Source organism: Halichoeres trimaculatus, unplaced genomic scaffold (genome assembly GCF_033239565.1).
Source record: "Halichoeres trimaculatus isolate MK-OKI-2021-1 unplaced genomic scaffold, fHalTri1.1 fHalTri1_scaffold_8, whole genome shotgun sequence".
Taxonomy (NCBI): domain Eukaryota; kingdom Metazoa; phylum Chordata; class Actinopteri; order Labriformes; family Labridae; genus Halichoeres; species Halichoeres trimaculatus.
The window spans coordinates 12,243,665-12,268,255 of record NW_027437186.1 but is presented as its reverse complement, the minus strand read 5'-3'; the positions used below and the strand labels follow the sequence as shown (position 1 = coordinate 12,268,255).

General features: G+C 38.7%; 1 protein-coding gene across 1 annotated transcript in view; it reads left to right on the top strand.

Moving 5' to 3' along the window:
- dntt (deoxynucleotidyltransferase, terminal) overlaps positions 1-24,591 on the top strand; it is a 147,606-nt gene that overhangs the window by 53,921 nt on the left and 69,094 nt on the right. The window contains exon 8 of the mRNA XM_074675526.1: positions 15,940-16,042. Coding sequence (XP_074531627.1) covers positions 15,940-16,042 — 103 coding nt within the window. The remainder of the gene's footprint in view (positions 1-15,939; positions 16,043-24,591) is intronic.

Sequence of the window (24,591 nt, the reverse complement as noted above, 5' to 3'; positions counted from 1 at the left end):
GTCATGGATAGCTTTTTCCCACAAAATCTGTCACATAAAAAGGGGATTGTTTCATATCCAGGATTGTGGTATCAAAATAGATAAAGAACATCCTGCTTTGACAAAGGCAGCTATTAAAATTGACACCAACGTCCTTGCTATTAAGACAACCATTTGTGGGTGGTGGTTAAGCTGAGGGTGAGGTGTGGCTCTTTGTTTCAGTCTGTGACTTTTGGTGTAGGTTCATCATTGGCCTTTAATTTACCTGGTAGTCCAAAAGCTTGCCATACTTTGCCAGAAGTGCAAAGCATGCCACTGTCAGACTCAAGGCCCTTCTTCCAGTTTGGGAATCACTCTTTTAGGAAAACTGCTTTTGGGTTAAGATTACGTCAGTGTCCAAAACTTGTATATCCATAACTTCTGTCTATGTTCAGTGCTGGATACCAGAGGTGGGAGCGAGTCTTTGCTTTGCAAGTCTCAAATATGACTCAAGTCTTTAATCCCAAGTCTCGAGTCAAGTCTCAAGTTAAAATGTGCAAGTCCAAGTCAAGTCTCAAGTAAAGACAAGGGAGGTGGAGTCAAGTCCGAGTCACAGGCTTAGAATTTTAGAGTCCTCACAAGTCACATCCACAGTTTACCAAATTAAATGCCATCTTAATGATGTAACACTCTGTATAATTTAACAAATGCTGTGAATGCATTTTGAATTATTTTATTCTTCAATAAAACCAGCATGAAAAGACTTTGTCTTTGTGGTCTCATCATAGTTGAGACACAGCGAGACACAAGCTGCTACAACTTTAATGAATTGACAGTAACGTGAACTGTTGCAAAAAATTGGTGCTAAGCTAAAGCTAGCCAAAGAATTATTTCACAACCACCTAGGTATACTTACTGTTCTTTGTGCTGCCTTAGGTGACGAACAAAGTACGAAGTTGTCGCTTCTCCCTTGGTTATTTTTGTGTTGCAGGTTTTGCACACAGCAATTTGTATTTTGTTTACGACCTCATAATTTGAGAACACGAATGAAATTATTTTCGTCAGCATCCCAGTGTGGATAACTGCCATTCTTGAGCAGTCTGGCGCTCACAGAAATGTAATCCACACCTTCGTTGTTTGGTCTCAAACCTGACTGGATGTTAATAAATGCATTTAATGAGGCAAATTCTGTGGGAAAATTTGTTGTCCTGAAAAGACAGAATTACTGTCATGTTAGTTGAATACTATGAATGGGTGCACATTTAATTCAGCACACTCTCTTAAAAAAACACAAGTATTTTCAAGTCATTAGACTAAAGCCAGAGTCAAGTTCAGAGTAACTGATGTTGAAGTCCAAGTCAAGTTGCAAATCTTTGATGACATTATCAAGTTGAGTCCAAAGTCATCAAAATTGTGACTTGAGTCTGACTCAAGTCTAAGTCAAATTACTTGAGTTCCCACCTCTGCTGGATACTGACAGTAAAGATCTGCTGTTTCCTGGTTGCAGACTGATGGCATAACAAACTGACCATTACCAGGGATGCAACCATTCAAAAACACATAAATATGTCCAGCCAGTTTAACGCCTGTTTTTCAAGGGATGGGAAAACACTGAATATAGCTGAACACAAAGAAAAGGCAAGAGAGGGTTTAAAAAACTGAAGGCCACTATTTACAAATCTTCAAAACTGAAAATGACACATGAGGTAAACCCTGAGCATAACAAGTTTAGGGCTGTGGTGGTGACTATAGCTGCGTTTCCACCAAGCAGTCCGGGTCAGTTCAGTACAGTTTGGGACAGTTTGGGACAGTTAAGTCTGATCCCGTTTGCGTTTCCACAGTAGACTGTGCCCTCTCATGGTGGGTGGTGTGTAAGCCGGATGCTGGAAGCCACAGCTGGTAAACAATAGCGCGACGCCGTAGCAGCTTACCCCGCTATTAAATCCAACAAAGAAGAAAACTCGACACAGTAAACAAAGAGCACGGATGGAAGACATGCAGCATTTCGTCCTCTGTGATTTTCATGAAACTCTCTGATACAAAGTGCAATCAAGCTTCGTTTCGGAGAAGTCTGTGTGTGCCGCCAGGAGAAATGCAGCCACTGTCGGGGTAAGACGGCTCGTCTCGGTTTTTAGGGATCCGTCCCGAGATGAGTCAGTGGAAACGCCGCTAAAAGCGCACCGTACCGAAAGGAAACCGACCTGGACTGCTTGGTGGAAACACGGCTTAAGTCAGATCTGACAGTGATGAGGCAGAAAAGCTCCATCAGGTTCTGATTCAGTCCTGTTCACCTCACTTTGCTTCACCATCAGTGGAAATGTGACACATCACAACTTAACCAGCTCATTTTAGGAAGCTGCCGGAGTAAAGCGCATGAGGTTCATTGTGTTCTTCATGTGCTGGCAAAACACTGCAGTTTATGGTCTGTGGTCACTGTTTCTGTTGTATTATGAGCTTTCAGAGCAATACATGTAGAAAAAAAAATACAAATTTTAGTCCCTGATCCAGAAAGTTTTATCACCCAGCCTTAATGCAAAAACCTGTCATAATGGAGGCTTTAGGAGGTCTCCTTTGGATCTTGATCCTGGTTAATAATGTGTGTGTGTGTGTGTGTGTGTGTGTGTGTGTGTGTGTGTGTGTGTGTGTGTGTGTAGGTGTGTGTGTGTGTGTGTGTAGCAGAGCTGCTGATTAAACATCCTCTCCTCTTTATTCTTCATCATATAAGCTTGAGTATATAGTGCAGAGGTGAGTCCATGCATATTATGGTGTTTGCTCCAGGATGCTGAAACGCATTACATCGTCAATCCCAGAGTGCACGCTGAGCGCTCTTTTAAAGCTTCCTACTGAGTGCAACTATTTCCTCACAGCTGCTGCCCCCCTCCTCCGTCACCACCTATTTGTGCTGCTCTTTTTATGTGTACTGCTTTGTGCCTGAGTAAGCGTGGAGCATCCTGCTCTGTGCTGTAGTAAAAATCCAGCCATAACCAGCGGTGTGTACGGTAAATAATTCAAAAGCAGTCTGGCAGTAAGGACAGGCGCTTGCTTCTCCACAGGGGTGACAGAGCCGCTGCAGCTTGGTCCATGCTCTTTAATAGTGTCTGGGCTACAAAACATTACATGTTGCTTTCATGAGCTTTTTTTGTCTTCTTTTCAAAGACCTTGTGAAAGTTTTCCTGTTCTATCACGTTCTCACATATTCCACTTTTCTAAAGTTTGGTTAAAAGATTAAAAACAGACTTTTACAGAGATAAATCAACGTTTGTGGTAAGAAAGAGATGAAAGGGGACAAGATAAGGTTGACTTGATTGTCGTCATGGAAAATTTGACTCAGACAGAGAGGTGACGTGGCTGTTTTTAGTTCATTTTCAGAAGAAGTAGAAAAAAGTAAATTATTGCATAATTTCAACAGCTGCTACAAAGAGCAACTGTTTCCTTTGACAGAAAACAGACAGGATTTATTTGACAGTTTTTTCTGCCATCTTCTTTAAAGCTGAGAGAAAAGGGGACCTAAAATAACTGTGTTTATATGTGCTGGTTCTACTTCATCTTCTTTAAAGTCTCTGTGAGGAATTTCTAAGTGATCTTGAAGAAGTCTCCCCTTTCGAAATATGCCTGATTGTAAACCGCAACTCAAACTGAGATTATCAGCACCAAATGCTATTTCTCAATATCTGTGGTCAGTTAGTGCAGGGCCGAAATGAGGGATTTCTTGGATTTATTTCATCATGATGGTGGACGATGGAACTGGACTGACAAATAGAAAAAGGAGGCCAGAGCAGGAGAAAGCTAAACAGGAGAGTGGTAGAGCACGAGCTAAAACAGGGGCTAGACTGTTCAACCCACATGCAGCAGTTGTTCTGCAGTGGTCTGTTCAAAGTTTCTTTGTTGTCATGTTTCAAACAATAGCTCTTTGTAACTACAAATAAATACATTACTTTGTCGCTTTGCATTCTGCCAAAAGTTGTCTAGAACAGAAAAGTAGTGTTAAGACGGAGACCCGGTCTGAGTTCATTTGCTTAAAAACAAATGCACGCCTTGGCAAGAGTCACATCCTCATAACAGAAGGCGCTAGTGCTCATGGGAAACAAAATCTTTATCCTTGAAAATCCAGTCTCAAGGCAAATGCCTGGCTCACCTACATCATCGTGAAGTGTCTGTTAACACAAAACCCTAACCCTAACCCTGATTTCACCAGGGTCAGCACAATGAGACTTTTTGGCTTATGTTGAGTTGTTTTGGTGACACAACCCTCTAGCACCCCTGCTACTGTTTAAAATAACTTTTGAGAGGAGCAGTCACACTGATCATATGTCATGGATCATACTTCATGCCTACGATAGACCTGAGACAATAGTCAATCAATCACTCGTAAAATAAATGAAGTGAACTCAATCATTTTGCTGGCCTCAATATATTTGCATGTTTATGCTTGTTTGTTTTTGTAGTTAAGGATGAAGCTTATGAGGCTGATGAAGCCTTGTGGATGAGCTGAAACATTTTCACAGACTCTGAATAGCCCAGTTTTCTTGGTTTTGAGCGTTCAGAATAATAATAAGTGAGAAAACATGGACACAGAGATTGTAGTTTGCTATATCACCAAATAAATTCTGCCCTGTAAAACATTTTTTTCTTTTTTTATTGAAGTGCAATTTTTGACTGAGAGTCCATTTTATTTATTTATTTATTTTATTTATTTATTTTAGGATATGTGAAAGCTATTGAAATTCCAATTACTACAGTAAAAAAAAATCATGAAAAATAAAAGTTTATTGCATTTCAAAGGGTCCATTGGATTATTATGATACATTATTTTTATATTTGTGGTTTATTGGGTCTTAAAATAATATTGTCAATGATATTGTTTATAGTCGCTAATTGTGGGACAGTATATCGTCCAGCAAAATTTGTTATCGGCCCAGGCCTAGTCCATGTTGCTAGGCGCTGCCCAAGTAGCTGCCTGTTGCAGCAGCTCTCTCTTCTTTGTCCGTTTCTTGTATTTTTTTTCATCTCTTTTTCGTCATCTTTGTTTTTGGAGTGGATCATTACTTTGTATGGTTCATTCTTGGACACCAAACTTTTTGTGGCTTCAGTGATATTTTTACTACTTTTTCTCCTGTGTTTGTCTGGAGATCCTACATGTAACCATGGCTGCATTGTTTACATGTGAAATTAGCTGTTAGCAGCCTGTAGCATGTCAATGCTAACTAGTGTAAGGCTTGAAGATTTCCCTCAAGGTGAGGAGAAGGAGGTGAGGATGATGTGCTGGTTCTCAGGTGTGAGCTAGGAGGTGACGACGTGGACCTGTCCGTCCATCCATCGTTGTTGGGAACGTGGGATCTATCTCCGGTGGGATGGACAAGCTAGCCATGCTAGCCCTGCGGGAGGGCAGAATGGCATCGTGCTGTTCACGGACGTGGCTGACGGAGCTGACATCGGACGCCGGCACCACATTGGAGGAGCTTCGCCTGCTGTGAGCAGACAGGATCCAGGAGACAGAGACTGAACAGACTGCTGGGGAGGATCTGTCCTGGACCCTGTGGAGGTGGAAACTGGCTGGGCTGGAGAGTGGTGAACGGGCTGTCGTCGAATATTTTCTTGTGGACCTTTTTGCACTTTCTATACACTTTCTTTCTTTTGTTTTCTTGATTGCTGCTGTGACTCCTGAATTTACCCTCGGGGATAAATAAAGTATTTTCTATTCTATTCTATGTGCTTGTGCTTGTCCATGAAGTGAACCGTGCTGAAGCCCACCTCTCCGAAGGGTGCAAAAGCAGGGAAGCAAACTGTGCTCAAGCACCACACATTTGAGGTTGAGGATTGCCAGTGTAACCATGCCCTAAGATAGTCATCTATCTCTTGGAGAACCACAAGTGTCCTGTTTGCAGGTCTGACAATCAGCTGTTTACACAAGTTTGGTGATGCTCTTCTGTTTTATCCAAGTCAGAAATCCTGTTCCCAGTTAATTCTTGATGAGATCCTTATTCTCCTTCTATTTTCTCTCTCAGCTCTTCAAAACAACAAGAAACGTTCATCATTATTTATTCAATATAATTATTTTTATTATTTCTATTTTACTATTTTTTTATTTGAAAAAAAAAAAAATATATATATATATATATAAATATATATATATATATATATATATATATATATATATATATATATATATATATATATATATATATATATATATATATATATATATATATATATATAAATATATACATACATATATGTATATATATATATATATATATATATATATATATCTATATATCTATATATATATCTATATATATATATCTATCTATATATATATACATATATATATATATATATATATATATATATACATATATATATATATATATATATATATATATATATATATATATATGTATGTGTATATATATATATATATATAGATAGATAGATATAGATATAGATATATATATATGTATATATATACATATATGTATGTATATATATATATATATATATATATATATATATATATATATATATATATATATATATATATATATATATATATATATATATATATACACATATATATATATATATATATATATATATATATATATATATATATATATACACATACATATATATATATATATATATATATATACACATACACATATATATATATATATATATATATATATATATATATATATATATATATATATATATATATATATATATATAATTTATTTTTTATATTGACTATTTATTGTCAATTTTCAGTTATCTGTGCATAATACTCATATATTTTCTTTAAATAAAAGTTTAAAAAAAGTTATTTAATATTTTTATGTTGACTGTTATTGCCAATTTACTGCAAACAAAAATAAATATCTATACTGTTATCAACAGGTCTGTCGTTTACACAATGTGGCAAGTCACCGGTAGGGATTGTTTTGGGCTTGTTTCTTTAGAACTGGTTGCTTGTTTCTACCGCAAGATCTGGCAGCATTGCCTGCAGCATGTGCCTCTGGGATAGCATGAACTATCCCAGAGGCTATCTGATGTCTTCCCACAAGGGGAGGAGGAGGAGGTGAGGACAACGTGCTCGTTCTCAGGTGTGAGCTGAGGAGTGACAACATCGACCTGTCCTTCCATCCATTGTTATTGGGAACGTAAGATTTATCTCCAATAAGATGGACAAGCTAGCTGTGCTAACCCAAAAACAGAGGGAATACCAGAGGGCAGAGTAGCATCATGCTATTCACAGACATGGCTAATGGAGCTAACATCAGACACCAATGCCATGTTGGAAGAGCTTCACCTGCTGTGAGCAGACAGGATCCAGGAGACAGAGACTGAACAGACTGCTGAAGAAGCTCAGTCCTGGACCCTGTGGAGGTGGAGGCTGGCTGAACTGGAGAATGATGGACAAGCTGTCATCATCTATTTTCTAATGGACCTTTTTGCACTTTCTATGCACTTTCTTACTTTTGTTTTCTTGATTGCTGATGTTACTTCAGTTTGGTTGTACTTGTTACAATGACAAAGTTCTATTCTATTCTATTCTATTCTATTCTATTCTATTCTATAAGAAGGGGGCTCACAGAAAGAATAGCCTAGGGGCCCATGACTATCTTAATCCTCCTCTGACTGCACTGTTCGCTGTTTTGTTTGTATTTAAGCAGATCTAATGTTGATTTAAGATTACATCACTTCCTGAAAAATACCAACCTCTGTATGCAGTAGTTGGATCATTCACTGTAGCTAATAAGAGAACATACAGAGGCATGCAGCCAGCATGCTAATGATAATCAGATCAGGTTATTACGCCTAGATTGCTGCAAAAATGCACATGTAATACGCACACTGGAGCTGTGTTCATATTCAGTTTTATATGTTTATCTGCCTCGATTTTTCCCGCCTTCACCCCCTCTCTCATTCTCTTTCTTTCTCTCCTTTAAACTTAAAAAGTGACAACTCAACCGTAAGACTCTTTGTCTACAAATGCAATACACAATGTTGGGCTGTAGCAGTAAAACCTCTCACTGCTCTGAAGGTGTATACTGCTTATGAATTTATCTTTTCTATTGTGTAAGACTCATCATTTTATATTTCTTTGCTGAAGTTATATCACCTCATTTTTAAGCTCTAAGCATTTTGTTCAGATAATTGGTCTCTGTGGTTACGGAGCTCAAACTTTCCCTGGATGGCATCTAAAAGAAAAAAAAAAATCCAATATCTCCAGCTTACAGGAGGATAAATGACAGCTGTAATGATACCTGATTATGTAAATAACTGGTCCTCCAGGGGGAAATGTGGTAAAGGAGATGAGCAAAGTGATTAGAGCATCATGGGTAGTTAACATCAAGAACGGAGGGGAGGAACGACGTAAGATTTATGGGCCTGGGTCTTCTGCAGGATGTGAAGGGGGCCTGTGAGAGAGCTTTTATGGCTGGAAACTCACGGAGATGAAGCACACGTTTACTTCAGCTCATATTTGTTGCAGGCTTTGGGGATATTACTTGAGATTTAATTGGAATCATGTGGAGCTTTAATTGAAAAACGATTGACTTATACATTATCAGTCTATGAGCAAGTCTTTCACCTTTATCTTGTTGAAGGCAGATTGTACTGACATGGTTTGAACTCAGCTGGAGGTGTTATAATGCCTAACTGTCCATATGCTATCCAAGATGCCAGCAGCAGCACTAATAACCCAGTAATTCTCCTAAGTGTGACAGATTTAAAAATGCTCTCCTCCTAAGTCCTGTCACAGCTCGATTTAATTACCTATGATTTCCAGCCTGATGTGGAGTCCCTCATTAACTCCATGTTTCCAGCCTATAGCCCTTGTCAAGAGAAATACACACAAACCTCTGTGTATATATCTCTGCTTAAATAGATGTGGCAAACCTTCATACACAAACAAACAAACGACAAGCCCCTAGAAAGTTTCCAAAACAAGCACCCCGCTAGTAAGCTGAGGCTGTCATCCACTTCAGAAGAAAGCAGCGTGGCGAGGATTTGTTGATGCCGCTGACATTAGCCTTATTGAAAGGACAGCTGTGGAAGGCGAGTGTCAAGTCTTAAAGCAGTTTTGTTTGGGGGGAGGATTAAAAATAGATTAGGGTTGAAAATACAGCTTCCAACACCGCTGTGTATGAAAGGCACAAAACTGTGTCAGCTGAGCGCTTATGTCAGCATGAAGTCCCCACGGTGGATCATATTCAACATCACAATGTCTGGAAGTCAACTCAAAGTGACACTTCCTTTGGCTTAATGAAAACAAAACTGAACTAATCGTGTTTGGTGCCCCTAACTCCATCGCCAGATTCAGTAACATGCCTCAGCTCACGTCTGAAAGTGTTGCACCATGACTGTTAAATCCTGGTGTTGTCTTTGAATTTCTGTAAACAAGTCAGTGTTTGGTTCAGAGACTCTTCTGTCAGCTTACGGCTAGAAACTGGAAGAAACTTTTCCCCAGGTACTAGAAACTTTTTAGGGAACTATTTCTGACTGCTGTAACTAGGTTTAGAATTAAGTTCTGCGGTAACTGATCTAACCCTTGAAACAGCAGACTTTCCAGATGTCCAGGAAATTTGGGAGGCTCTAAAGCTCAAGGATTTGGATTGCGAGAGCACTCACGGTGGTTTTATTTCCCCCTCTATCCACTGTAAAATCACACACAGCTGTGATTGACTTGATTTAATAACTTCATAACAATCATGAATGTGTCTCTGTCAGCACCAGGTGTTACAGTTTAAAGAGTGACCCTGTAAACGCAAGACCTTCAGCTGAGCGTGTCAGTGGATATCCAGTTTACAACAGCTGTTGAAGCATAAACAGAGTCCTCAGTGATGTATTCTTGTTCAGTTTTATATATATATATATATATATATATATATATATATATATATATATATATATATATATATATATATATATATATATATATATATATATATATATATATATATATATATATATATATATATATATATATATACACATATATATATATATATATATATATATATATATCTATATATATATCTATATATATATATATGTCAAAATATTCTCATCAGATAAGCATTTAACGATGATCTAACCTCCAGAGACCCAAGCTTTTGTCTGGTGTGCATTTCCTGTTTATCCTTGCTATTTGGGATAAGTACGAACTCATTAGTGTAAAAAGTATTTTTTTTTTTTCTTTGTTTTTTCACAAGTGTAAAAAGTAAATTTGATTTTTCTTTTTTTTTTCTAAAAAAAAAGGAAAAAAGAAAGGAAAAAAGGAAGAAAAAGGAAAAAAAAAGGGGGGGGGGGGAGAAAAAAAAGGGGAAAAAAAGGAAAAAAAAAGTAAATTTTATTTTTCACCAAAATGGATGAGAGACTCTGTAATCTGGAAGTAGTTCATCTGAAGTCAAAGATGCTATGAGGAGGATCTTTTTTAACTGGACTGCCTTTAGACCTTGTCATAAAAACTTAGACGTGCCGTAAATCAATCCGGCCCTGTTAGACCCGATCGGGTAGCTATGGATAGTATTTTGAAATTACCTATATTGGTGCTGATAATCTCATTCTAAAGTGCGGATTACGGTCAGACATATATCTAGAAGCCCTAACTTTATAGATCACTTTGAAACTCCTTACAGCCCCTTTAAATAGCATCTCAACAAGCAATTTGATTAATGTGGATTAAGTTAAACTGGATTAGTATATTCCTGGTTTTATTTAAGCCCTGCATGTAAAACTGGCCACACGTCCTGCAGATTAATGCTTTTGGTGAAACTTTCAGCTGCAGTAACACTTCCCAAGTCTGTATTATTCATACATGTCGCCCTGTCATCCACACAAATTTGTAAATAATCATCTATATTTTAAAGGCTTTGTGCAGGAGGGATTAATAATTTAACATTTAGCCTCACGCAATAAAAAAGTAGACCAACTTAACTCCACTGCTTTTTGCTCCGTGTAGCAGAGAGAGGGTGTTACTGGGCACAGAGTGTTAACGGTCCATCAAAGCTAATATTTGTAGCTGAAATCTTCTCAGCCTGATGTTTCCCACTGAGCACGAGTGGATGCCTAATGCTGAATGAATAAAAACTAGTGAAAGTGCTTCTTTTGAGGCAGAAAGAAAAACACCCGGTCTCCTGACAGCAAGCGCTTAACATGCTGTTGTCTACTTTTCTGCTGACTTCAGTTGAAACAGAGGAGGTATCTGCACAGGCCTGACACATACTAATGGCCCAGTGTGCTCAGGAAGGAGCCAAAAAGTGTTAAACCATCAATTTGCATGTCCACCCTTCATACACACAACCCCACTACAATGAAATCTGAGTGTTTTTGAGCTCTGATTGGAGTTAAACGCTGCATATGCTGTTGCTTTTTTGCTATTCACGGCACACATTCATGCAGTGCACTTGAGTGAGTTTTGCCAGCACAGCAGAGGCTAGCAGAGAGATTCACTTAACAAGTGGAGCGCACTGTACAAGCTGGAAGGGTTGTGGAAAGTCAGCTTTGCCAATTAAAAGTGTGGGGAGGTTTTGGAGGAAAGTTGCTCATTCAGCAGATGGAAATCTGTGATGCAGTCTCTGATAGCTGCGTCCTAGCGCTGGACTCATTACAGGAGTGCCAACTTTTCACTTAAAGGCTGACATAAATACCACTGAGTATGAATAGAAGAAAGGAAAACCACATCTCCTCTTATTATGGAGAAAGAATAAATGACATACAGTCATTGCAGTGACTAAAGCAGCAGCTGCTGAGCGGACCTGTAAGTGCAGCACTCACTCTGTTGGAGCCGCAGGGGTACACGCTCTCACACACTAACGCTAACCATTAACATTATCATGCCTTGTGGAGCTTTAATGGCTGCTCTCTAATACTTCCCTGCTCCCTGAATTAGCCACACTGACCTTTGAAGCTTCCCCACAAGCCATTCACAGCCTGCTTCCATCCCTTTAATGCTGCTCTCCATCCCTGCTGTCACTCGGTAGTTAGAGGTGGTGAAGGGAGATCAAACACGGAGCCTCGTGGATGGTGGATGGGGCTGAGCCACATAGCCCTCAATACTTGTTTCCACTTCACTTTGTTGTGGGATGTGATGCTAATGCTTCTACCTGTGCTGTTCTGTACAATGGGAAAAATAATTTTTGAACGCATCAGCTCTTTTTTCTCATCACATTTATTTCCAAGGATGCAATTCAAACAAAATTTCTACCAGACATTCAGACATTGATATTAACTCAAATAATCCACACATGAAAAGAAATCACAACGTTTAGGTCCATAAATAATGATTATGTGGAATTCAGTGCAATAACACAGGAAAAGAGTATTGAACACACCAACTGAGACTCATCTAATACTTGGTGGAGAAGCCTTTGTTTGCAATGACAGCTTCCAGAAGCTTCTTGTATGTTTTAACTAATTGCCCACACTGCTCAGGTGTGATTTGGCCCATTCCTCTGCACAGATTGTCTTTAAATCTTGAATATTCTTTGGTGCCCTCTGGTGAACCCTTTTCTTAAGTTCTTTCCACAAATGTTCAATTGGATTTAAGTCAGGGGATTGACTAGGCCATTCTAACAGATTGATTTTATTTTTTTTGAGTCAACTTTGCAGTGTGCTTTGGATTGTTGTCCTGCTGGAAGGTCCAGCCACGTCTCATCTTCATCATCCTGGTGGATGGCAGCAGATTCATATCAAGAATTTCCCCATACATGGCTCCATTCATTGCTCTGTCAATTATATGAAGTTTGCCAATACCATGAGATGAGAAACAACCCCATGCCATGATGCTTCCACCTCCAAACTCTACTGTTGGTATAGTGATTTTTGGTTGATGTGCAGTGCCATTTCTCCTCCAAACATGGTATGTAGTATGACAACTGAAAAGTTCAGTTTTGGTCTCATCTGACCAGACAACATTCCCCCGCTACTCTACATGCTTATCAAGATGCTGTTTAGCAAACTTTAAACAAGCTTCAAAATGCCTTTTCTTAAGGAATGGAGTCTTGCGGGCTGAGCTTCCATAGAGACCATGGCGGGGGAGTGCATTGCCTATTGTTTTCTCTGTAACAATTGTACCTGCTGCCTCCATGTCTTTCTGGAGCACTTTCAGGGTGGTCCTTGGCTCGTTGAGTACTCTTTTGACTATCTTTCTGACTCCCTGGTCAGAAATCTTGCAGGAGCTCCTGTGCGTGGCCTGTTGATGGTAAGGTGGTGCTTCTTCAACTTGCAAATAATGGCCCCAACAGTGCTGACTGGAATATTCAGGTGCTTTGATACAAGTCTGTAACCAGTTCCATCCTGCGGCTGAGCAACAATCAGGTTGCAAATGTCTTCAGAGAGCTCTTTGCCTTTACCCATCATGAGGTGTGTCATATTTAATTGCTTGGTGAAAAAACAACCTTTTTTTATAGGACCATCAATTTTCTCTAGCCAATCTGATGTTGGTTTGCACTGATTTTAGGTTCAAGTAATAATTACTGACAGATTTCAGGTGGTATGGTGTATTTCCTTGTCAAGTATACAGCCTTTCCATGGTGAGTTCAATACTCTTTTCCTGTGTTATCATACTTAATTCCATGTAATCATTATTCATGGACACATGAATGTTGTGATTTCTTTTCATGTGTGGATTATCTGAGCTAATACCAATGTCTGGTAGAAATTTCGTTTGAATTGCAGCTTTGGAAATAAATGTAATGAGGAAAAAAGTTGACGTGTTCAACACTTATTTACCCCATTGTATACTGTCTTACAATGAAGAGTCTCATACAATAAACGGTTCCCCACCTTTTATGCTTACTAAACCTTTAAGAATGGGACAAAAGGGCTGCCTCAATCTATGTTAAGGTTTGAATGCATGGAAAATGTCACACCTGAGGTCTGTTAATGATATTTAGTTTCTGTCACGTTTTAAAGTATGAAGCCTCTGAGGGAGCTGTTATATCTTACAAACTGGCCGTCAGAATGAAACATGGACTGTTTGTTCCATCATTGTGTCAGCATTGTTCTCACTTCAACTAAAAAATACATAAATAAATAAATAAATAAAATACAAGCTGCCATATGAGGCTGTTTGAGCAGGTCCAGTTAAACAAAAGAACCAACTGTCTCTTTTCATCACTCCATCTGACAGCTGTTTGGATTATCATGGAGTCTGTCTCTGCATACAGTGAGTATGAAAAAAAAAAAAAAAAAACACCTGAGACAGGAAGTCACTCAAACGAATCCGTTCCCATATTTACACACTCAGTGTCACTTCAGCTGTTGTCATGTTTTACCTCTTTTGTCTTGTTTTAGTGCCAACTCACAGCACTCACACACAGACTCACGGAGTGGCAACGTTTCTCGTCGATGCAGCATCCAGGACAAATCTTTTTATTTTTTAGATATTATGACTGATGGGCTTATTTTATCTCTGTCTTGTAAAACAGTGACACACAACAGAAATCATTCAGCCTCTTCTTCTCTAACGGGTCCAGTTTCAGTCTGCGCGAATAATCATCGGTTCTACTATTTAAATGTAGAATGTAAGTTAATTTGTTTTTTGTTAAAGGGGCTGTGAGGTGTTTTTAAGTGATTTTGAAAAGGTCTCCCTTCTTGATCATAATCCACTCTTTAAAATTAGATTATCAGTGTCAATATAGGTTATTCTTAAATGCTATTTTCTAAGCATTTAGAAGGACTGTATTGATTTATGGGACATCAAAGTCCCTACGACAGGGGTGGCCAACCAGTCAGAGACCAAGAGCCACAAAAATTACCGTGGTACCACAAAGAGCCACATCACACACACACTTCCTCTCACACATAAACGAAAGGACATACGATAGTAATAAAAAGATTTCCAAATTTTGAAATGAGCTTTATTGTGTTTGTATGCGTTTCAATTTGTACTTGGAGCCGTGTCAATGACAAATTTTAGGTTTTACTGCAGAAGAGACAAAATTTCATCCATCTATCTATCTAGATAGCTATGAGCACGTGTGGGATGTAGAGAGACTAAACTGAAACTTAAGTATCAATCTCATCACCAAAGTATTGATCAATACTGATCACAACATCAATATATCAATAATTTAACTGTGTAAAATAAAAAATGTTTATTTCTGAGAATAACAAGACTCAGTCAGGGCTGATGGTCCATTTTGCTCTTGAGGGTCATTTAGAGGCATCAGTGTCCAACCAGGGAAAACTCATCTTCTGAGCTTTAGAGATACCAGTTTTAAATTTGATTATTTCAAACCTTGGGAGGGGGAGTATGGCACAAATTGGGTTAACACCACCTCTGTTTCTTTCGATTTCCAAGCCTACAGGCACAGTTAGTGGGTGACAAACTGACACAGGGTTTGCAATTCTTTCCTTAAATATTTGAGAATAAGATTTGGAGATTTGGCATCAACAGTGAAGGTGTGTGCTGAAACCCTAAACTTACTTTTATAATTTCCCATCACTCTGTCACCGCTGTGATGATCAGGTTTCAGTCGTCTCCAGCTGCGTGTTCAGAAATGGAGACATCTCTGGTAGGGATTTGAAAACGGTGCGCTCTACCTGCTTCAGTGGGCCACAGCTTTGTTATGCCTTCTGTGTACATATCTTTCAGATCTGTGCTGAGCTTTTCGCTGTTTCTGTTCCTGCCTGATAATCACTTGATAATCACCTACAGCGCTGCAGATATGCTGACAGGGAAAAAGCATTGTGTAAGCGCAGCCAGGCTCCATATGGGTCTGTTTGAGACACTGATCCAGGCATAAAATGATGATCCTCATAAAAACGAAAGCTCTGACAGCTGAGGCAACACAAAGGAGCTTTTACTCTTAACAACTGAGGACAAATAAGTGTTTGAATAATGAACAAGTCACTGCAGTTGGTACTGGTCCGTACTTTTTAACAGCTCTGTCTCCCACCCTCCTCGTCACAGCAGGACTGGATGAAGATTAGTCTTCAGTCCTAATTTCTCTCTGTGTTTGTCTCCAGGGGGAAGGAGTTTGGTCATGATGTGGACTTCATTGTAACTACACCCCAGGGGGGCAAGGAAGAGACTCTGATACCCGGGATCATTAACAGACTGACAAAGCAAGTAAGTGTTGTTTCTTTTTTCTGCTCTAATGGGGAGTAATGAGGGTGTTGAGCCATCAGTGGTGAAGAGGAGGTCGTGCTTTCCTGCAGTTCACACAATTATCAAGCAGAAATGTTTTAATGTGTTATTAAAAACAGCTTTTTGACAGATTTATAAGAGGCTTTGGTAAACACGATGGACCTCATGACAGACTGAACACAGCTCTACAAGATTTCCTCTTGGAAAAGATGTATACTTATTGTGCTTGTATGTTATAATTATGTTAATAAGAAGGGTTTAAAGTGCTGTTTGAACACCGCATTTCAAACTGACTTAGAGTTCAAGAAACCAAAACTTTGGGGTTTATTTGATTGATCTCCTCCTTACGATCAAAGCCAGCTAAGGCGCAATTGTCTAATGAGATCATGTGTGATTTTCCTGTGGTGTGGGGCGTGTTGAGTGATTTCTAGTGGTCGAAGCCGCTCGGCCTCCGATTCAGAGATCGTAGATAATGAGCCTGTTGAATATTTGCAACTAATAATACTGTAGTGTGTGGGGCACTCTGAGAGGAGCCGAGCAGGTACAGCGTGTAATGTCACATGTACCAGAGCAAAGCCAATCAAGATGCAAGCTGACTCAGACTGCACCGAAGAGGAAGTAAGAAATCTATCTGTAATACTTGAAACAACTTTACTCACTTCCAACTCGCATCGTTATTCAGCCCATATCTCTGCCGTCTCCTCAACCTTTTCCATAACCCCTTTTCTTCAGTGTTTTTTTTTTTTTTTTCCGAAAATTCTTGAGTCCGAAAACAAACACCCTTGTTTTTACCTGTTCGTTTGTTTACACTTAAGTCACGTTTTACTATGCAAGATTCGGAATATTGAGCATGAAGAAGCTGAAGCTCTGCTGAAGAATCTTTTAGTGTGTGGTGTCCTCAGAGTGGAGACCACACACTGTAAGATCAGGAGAGAGAAATCTTGTATGATCCGTCTTTTGTTGATCAAGTGTGTGCTCTCTAAATGTGTAAAGGTTTGGAGAATCCTGTAATGTGTACCAGCTTTAAGTTGGTGTAGTCTTGGCCTGCAGTGACCAGTGAATAAAAACAAAAATTTGGGAGTCGTCATAATTGCAGACTCCGGATTACATTAAAATATTTTAACACCCTCTGCCTTTGTCTGTTTTCTGCAAATTGAATCTTGCAGGATGATATTTTTAAGTTGTGTGCAATTCTAGTCACAATGAAAACACCTGCAAGATGCAATTGTACTTTATTGAAACTTGAGAATTTATTATATTATTACTTATATTTTACAAAAGATGTAATGGAAATGCAGCAAATGACAGACCCAGTGCAGAATGATCGCACCATACTGCAATCATAACATGGCAAACTAGATAGAGAATGTTGATCATTCATTGGTCATTTTTTAACATAGATAATGGAGGACAAATACTTTCCTCAAGTATGTGTTAAGTGAGGGAAAATGTGTGTGTGTGTAGTTAGCATGTTATAAAAATGAAACCCAAAAATGATACACACACAGAGTAATGAGACACAGGTGTAGATGATTAAGGTGGGTAAGAAGTAATAAAACATAAAATATGAATCACTAATCAACACCACGGGGAAAACAGGGATTATTTTTAACCAATACAGACAAGAAACAACAGCAAGAAATGAACACACAGTAAGATCTTTGAAACAAAATATGAAATCCATGGAAATACACAACCAAACAAATGCAAAGAGTGACATTTTATTTTTAAAATAAGGTTTTTGTAAACTTCTCTTTAACAGAAGATAACATAAGATAACATAAGATAAGATAAGATAAGATAAGATAACACAACATAACATAACATAACACAACATAACACAACATAACACAACATAACACAACACAACACAACACAACATAACATAACATAACATAACATAACATAACATAACATAACATAACATAACATAACATAACATAACATAACATAACATAACATAACATAACATAAATGCAGCGCTGACATGTTAACACACGGATGTGCACAAGAGCGCTCTTCATTATTCTTAGATTTTGTTCTTGGCAAAGACCAAATCCCATGTCAAGAAAAGGTGAATGTCAGAATATTTCTCTTCAAAAGTAAGTGAGTAAGTGGTTTTAGGAAAGGATTTCCTCTTGAGTATGGTTGGTGAATGAAACCCAGTGTCCCCATTTGATAAAAGTTTCAGAGATGAGTGGTTGGCGGCTGCTGATTTCACAGCCTTTAATGGAAAGAGATTGGGGGAAAAGGTGAGTGAATCAGGTAAAAGAGCAATAGGACCATTCAGTGGCTACTTTAAGAACTTTTGGCTGGGCTTTCAAGGGCCATCTGCAGCCCTGTAGTCTCCTTAATGGAAAATGGATCCTTTAATGGAAAATGGGCAAAAAAAGAGGATGGTGTGAGGAGAGGAGGGACAGACGGAGACAAACAGAGTGACAGAGACTGATTAAGGCAGAGCGAAAGTGAGAAGAAAGTGAGAAAAATGTGTGAGTGAGAGATAAAAGTCAGAGACAGACAATGTGAACAGCGGGCTTGTTTACATACTCACAATAGTTGGTAATTATTAGTTCCACTCAGATGATGACAATTATTTGCTGCTAATATCACAGTAATGTGACAAATATCAACGTGCTCCAGAAGTGTTTTAATTAGCGCTCACTGCTTGTAAACATTATGATTTAATTACATTAAACTGAGTTCCAGATCATAATGGTGCAAACAGAAGTCCAGCTGGTTCGTTCTGACATCGGTTGCTCTCACCTCTGGCTCTACGGGATTATACGGGTCTGTGTGAAAGTGTGGAAAAAGAGACACACTGTACTGTTAACATGAATGTGTGTGCAGTCAGTAACTGGTAAACATAAATCAGACAGAAAAAAATGTGCTTTTGTGTTTTACTGGCCCAAACAGGTCCTGCTGCAGCTTGGCTCCACATTTTGAGCCTTGTGACCATTTTCTCCACTCTTTCTCTTTTTTGTTTTTCTTTTGAACATGAACAAATATTCAAACAGAAAAAAATGAATACATAAAAATGTAAACAGAAAAAAACAGCAGCAACAACCAAGGAGCCAATCGTTTGTCATTTGTATGTTTAAAAAGAATGAGAAGAAATCGAAACTTAAGTAGTCCTTTACCTTACATAAATAATTAATTATTCATCCACTTCCAAATATTAATAAAAACAATGATAAAATTGATCAATATATAAAAAATTTAAACAAAATAAACAGAATACTTACAATATAATAGAACAGATAGAAATAAAGAGTAGAGTTAATAACAAGGAAAATAAACAAAACAAACTATTTTACCCTTTGGTAACCTTTATATGGTCATATACTTTTTTTTTTTTTTACTTTTTTAAGAATCACCTTTTCATAATTTTTTGAACTGCTCTATATTTGGACATTGTTTATCTGCATCATTCAGACAGTTCCAAAGTTTTACACCATAAACAGATACACAAGTTTTTCTTGTGATCATTTTTAAAATAAAATAATCCCCTCAAATTATTTTTTCCCTCTTTGATTTAACCTGACCTGAATATTTGCTGGTAGTTGATTATTCCTTGCTTTTTAGTTAATTTGAACAGTTTTGACTGAAGAAACCATGAATATAATTCGAAGCCTCAAGTTAAAACCACGGCTTTGTTTGGTACAAACACCTTTTTAATTATGGAGAAGAGGTGGGTTCAATAAGTGTTACTTCTTCCCAATCCTTTTAGGACATGTCAATTGTCAAGTGTTAGAAATGTAGCTTTGACAGGATTTGAATGAATACAGTCAGCGATAAAGAGGGGATAGTAGCTGAGCTTCAACCCGCCTTTCTCCTCCCCCCTCCTTCAGCAGCAGAGGTGATGCACAGGCCTGGTTTCTTTTGTTGCAGTGTCAGTCTATTTCCTCCCAACTTAAATTCAGCTTTTTGTCTGCCTTCAGAGAGGCTTAACCTTGGTGAAATGTCTGTCATGAATAATTTCATGCAGAAAGTTGAAACCACTCAGTGTGATTATCTGACACGTTAGAGAGAAAAAGAAAAAAACTACCTCCAAAGGCCAATTCAAATCACAGCTAACAGGCAGCTTTCAAAAGCAAGCCAGAGTGAGAAAGTGGAGGAAGGAAATCAGACTTCAAGTACGCCTCATATGCTCACAGGCAGAAGAAAAGGATTGACAGAATTAAATGAAACGTATAAATCATTCCACTGTCAATTTACTCACAAATTACTTAAACCAAGAGGGACCAGACTGAAAACAAGAGCATTAATGTGAGAAACATCTGCACACATGCCTCAGAGAGCAGGTCCAAGAACAAATGATTTCCTTTGAGTCCTAAAATACTGTTTTTCTCAATTTTTTATTTATTTTTGTTTAAACCAAGACATGGGTCTGGTACCAAAAAGCTACAATGGCCTGTGGTGATATGTATATTAATTAGGGATAGACCGATTATCGGCCCAGCTAATTATTGGGGCGGATATTTGGCATTTTGGGGCAAAATAGCATCTGCTTTTTTTTAATCCGACAACCAATATCCCTGTCTACACTATGGAAGCCCTAGATGGTCATTTAAAATCAGTCTTGTAAAACCAAACAGAAAATTAATTCAGCTGCAATACATGCCTGTAAAAGGCAGCACAAACTCAACTCTGTACAGATTTATTGCAGTTACATAGAAATTTTGGAAAAATTTATTTACTGTAGAAAACCTTCACTATTTATTTCTTAAAGTTTTCATTTAACTTATTAAAACATGCTGCTAAGCCTGGTAGCTTTTTGATAAACATTTGCTTGAAGGCATTTGATTGTTAAGTGTTGGAGTTTGTATTGTTTAAAATTTTTTATGCCAATGTTTTCACTTTGACAGCAAATTAATATCGGCTTCACACACTCACACACACACGCACACACACACACTCTGTGACAGCGCATCTCTCTGAAAACTGACACCAGCTGTGGGTTCAAGGCAGAGGTGTCAGTCATGTTTTTTGGCCAAATACTCTTGGATGTTTAGTTTAACTCAACCTCTGGTTAGGCAAAGCAATGATTGTTATAAAACTGTATTGCTCCTGGATATCGGGGCTCATTCTTTTGGGACCGGCGCTGTAAACTTTACCTGTGACCAGAATAAATGCTGAACTGAGAAATGGAACCTCTTCTCGTGATCTTTGGGAGTTGTTTGACTAAAGAACTGAGTGGATTTTATTACAGTTGTTGTAACACAATCCTATGGGGAATAAATAAAAAACATGTTCTATTCTATTCTATTCTATTCTATTCTATTCTATTCAATTCTATAATACAGAAAGTCCTTCTTTAGCCTCTGTGTGAAATGCTTTGAGTTCCCTGCCCCACAAACTCCTTCATCTCTGATGGGCCAAGGAGCAGAGACATGAGCAGACCTTGGTGTTCGAGGCCCCAACTTCCAACCGTCATAATTTAGTTTGGATACCTTTTGTGATGTTTTTATCCTTTCAGCAAGTCTTGTGAAGATTCTGTGTTTTTGCTTTTTTTTTGTTTGTTTGTTTAAAGGAAGCTTGTTTTTCAGTTTGCAGGTCCAAGGAGCTCTACAACATGTGAATATGTACAGTTTCATAAATCTGCACACATTAAGTATGAACATTTACTTTATTGTGTTATTTTTACTTTATTTCCTCTGATAAGAAATCAACTCTCTTTTTGTTCTGTGTTCACAAAAATGCCACTAAGTGATGGCTGCACTATGTAAATAGACTGACACACAGGTATTGACTCCAGCTGGTCATAGTCTATTCCTATTTCATGTGATTTATAACATCCTGTGAGATGCTTCTTTTGCAGCAGACATAATGGACAATATCACTTTTAGAAATGTGCAGCTCTCGATGTTCTGTACTATAAAAAAGCCAGGACGCGCCATGGAAGGACTTTCCTTTGTCAACACAGTTTCCTTGCTCAGATAAATGAGTCGTTGAAGAGGGTCATGAGAGGAGACAAGTGTTTGATGAAGAGCGGGACCGCGCTGTCTGGTCTTGCTGTCGGCTCCCTTTTGTCATCTCTGGGTTTAAAAATAAATCCCTCCATCCCTCCCTCCCTCCACACCTCCACAGGCCTCCGCTCCTCCAGAGGTCCATCCTGACGATAATTACCTCCTTACTGTATCACGGGGAGCTCTCCACACTTTCAGGCAGAGGGACCGGGTGTGTGAAAGGTGTGAGAGTGCGTGAATGTGCGGAGATAAGGAGGTGGGATGATGTGAGACAGTGAATTAAGCAGAAGGGCAGGTGTTAAAGGAGGCTTTAGGAGCTTACAGCGCGATACGACCGGAAGCCTTCTCCTCATTCCAGGCTGGACGGCTGCAGAGGGGACCGGTCCACAGGGACGAGGACACAAGAGACAGTGATTAAGTGGGGGTAGCAGAGGTTGACTCTAAGTCTTGTAACCTTGTCATCTGCAATCAAGCCCTCGGGGGCCCACGTGTCTTCACTCAGGACTAATATCACAAGCGGTCCCCTCTGCACCCCCTCTTCAGCCTGCAGGGAGTTAAAAATACATCTATCCAGAAACGTCCTTGTAAAATCGGGTTCATCATTTTTCCTCCCCTCCCTTCCTCACCCCCCTGCTGATATTCTGAAAGCATAACTTGGGGGCAGAGGCAAGGTCAGCCACCAGCTCCTGTGGCAGACAGATGAGATTCAGCTTGGCCCTGGTAATGGCAACACAGAGATGGAGAGGCCCATGTTTCATCCTCCTTCCATCTATCATCTCTGTCTCTAAACACTGTAGAAGTCCTGCTTTGTGAAGGCCGAGCTTTGTATGCATTGCCACTATTATAATGAGATTCAGCTCAGGCCTTTACTGTTCTGATTTGGTCTGAGTCAACGTGGTTAGGGATCGCAGAGTTTCCCCCCGTGGTTGTATAAGTCATTCAGGCGGAGCTGCCGTACGGCTGTGGGGTTACTCTGCAGTCACACAGAGTTAGTCACTCTGAGATCCAAAAACAACCCCAGCTCTAAAGGCTACTTTGAGTGACATTGAGAGGACGCACAAACCACTGCTCTTTAATTTCAGCTATCGCTCTTTTTTATTCTGGCAAAGCTCAAGAATCAAAGTCAAAGCAGGGTTCAAATGGTCCTGCCTAACGCACGCTGATCTGTGACTTGAAGGCTTGTTTTGAAGTCTCCCTCTTTGAGTCAGAGGGAACGAGAGATGAGATCAGAGCGCCTCATGTCTCTGACTCCAGCGGGCTGGCCCTCTGGATGCAGGTGGTGGATGTGACCTCTCAACTCACTCCTCTGGAATGAATACACAAAATAGCAGTCCAAAAGAAGTGATACTTATGTATGCATTCATGAAACAGACAATATCCACCAGATTTTCCTTAAGATCTCAAAGTATCTGTTCACAGACAAGACTGGGAGATATAAGATCCCTAATTTGGGAAGCCTTTTTTCAATAAGTATCTTTTTAATCCGTTAAGAATCTTCCTTCTGGTCTTTTCCTAAAGGGGTAGAGAGATTATAACCATGCCTCTTTCAACAAAGCAGTGTCTCATATCTTTGTTTATTCTGTTCCTTGTGTGTGTGTATGTGTTTATGTTTATGTTGGCTTTGCAAGAAAACGTAAACACTAGCTCACTTGCTTTGGCAGTAAACTGATTTGTTTGACGCTGACTGCGAAAGCATAAAGTCTCAAATACTAAAGGGATATACTGCAAATTACCCTCAATCAACCAAAAAAGTACCAAGGTTGTTACCAAATTTGATTGATTTATGAATAGTAATTTTTATTTATTTCAAAAGCATGAGAATAGTATCTGATTCCTCGGTTTGTGTTCTACTTGATGGTCTAATAAATATTAGAACTACTAACCAACGTCTGTTTAACTGAGCTTTTTTGGACAATTCAACCCAGTGGTTCTCAAACTTTTTAAGGAATGAGGGTTTTTTTTTCAAATATATATTTTCTTTTTTTTTTAATTTTCGTTTGAAAAAAAAAAAGAGACATAACACACAGTGTTGTACTATTACTGTCTGATTCATTAAATACTCTTCATTAACATCAGCTGAAGATGTGCTGGCTCCATGCTACTCTTGGCTAATTTCTCCCTGCAGAAAAATCAAAATGCCTGAATGGATGAATGAATGAATGACATGAATCCCATTTCGCACATTTTTCCAAGTACTGATGGAACTTTGCTGTTTCTGGTTTTGCCTTCTTTAGCGCATGTCCCCCCACGTTTTCAGCAGCCTTGCTGCTACGCTTTAAGCATAAAGATGTTATTTTTGTTTTTAACTTGGTCAGAGGAAAACTCTTGATTATCGAGGACTTGAATGTCCTACTTGATATATTATACAGTTTATGAACTTAGAATTGATTCAAACATCAATTGTATAAATAGTGTTGAGGGAGTTTTGCTGGGTTGCTATTATTTTTGATAAACATTTTTGAATGTTGTGTATCACCATCTGAGAATCATTGCTTTAACCCCTTGTTTTTTTTCTGTGCACTGTTTGTATATATATATATATATGTATATATATATATATATATA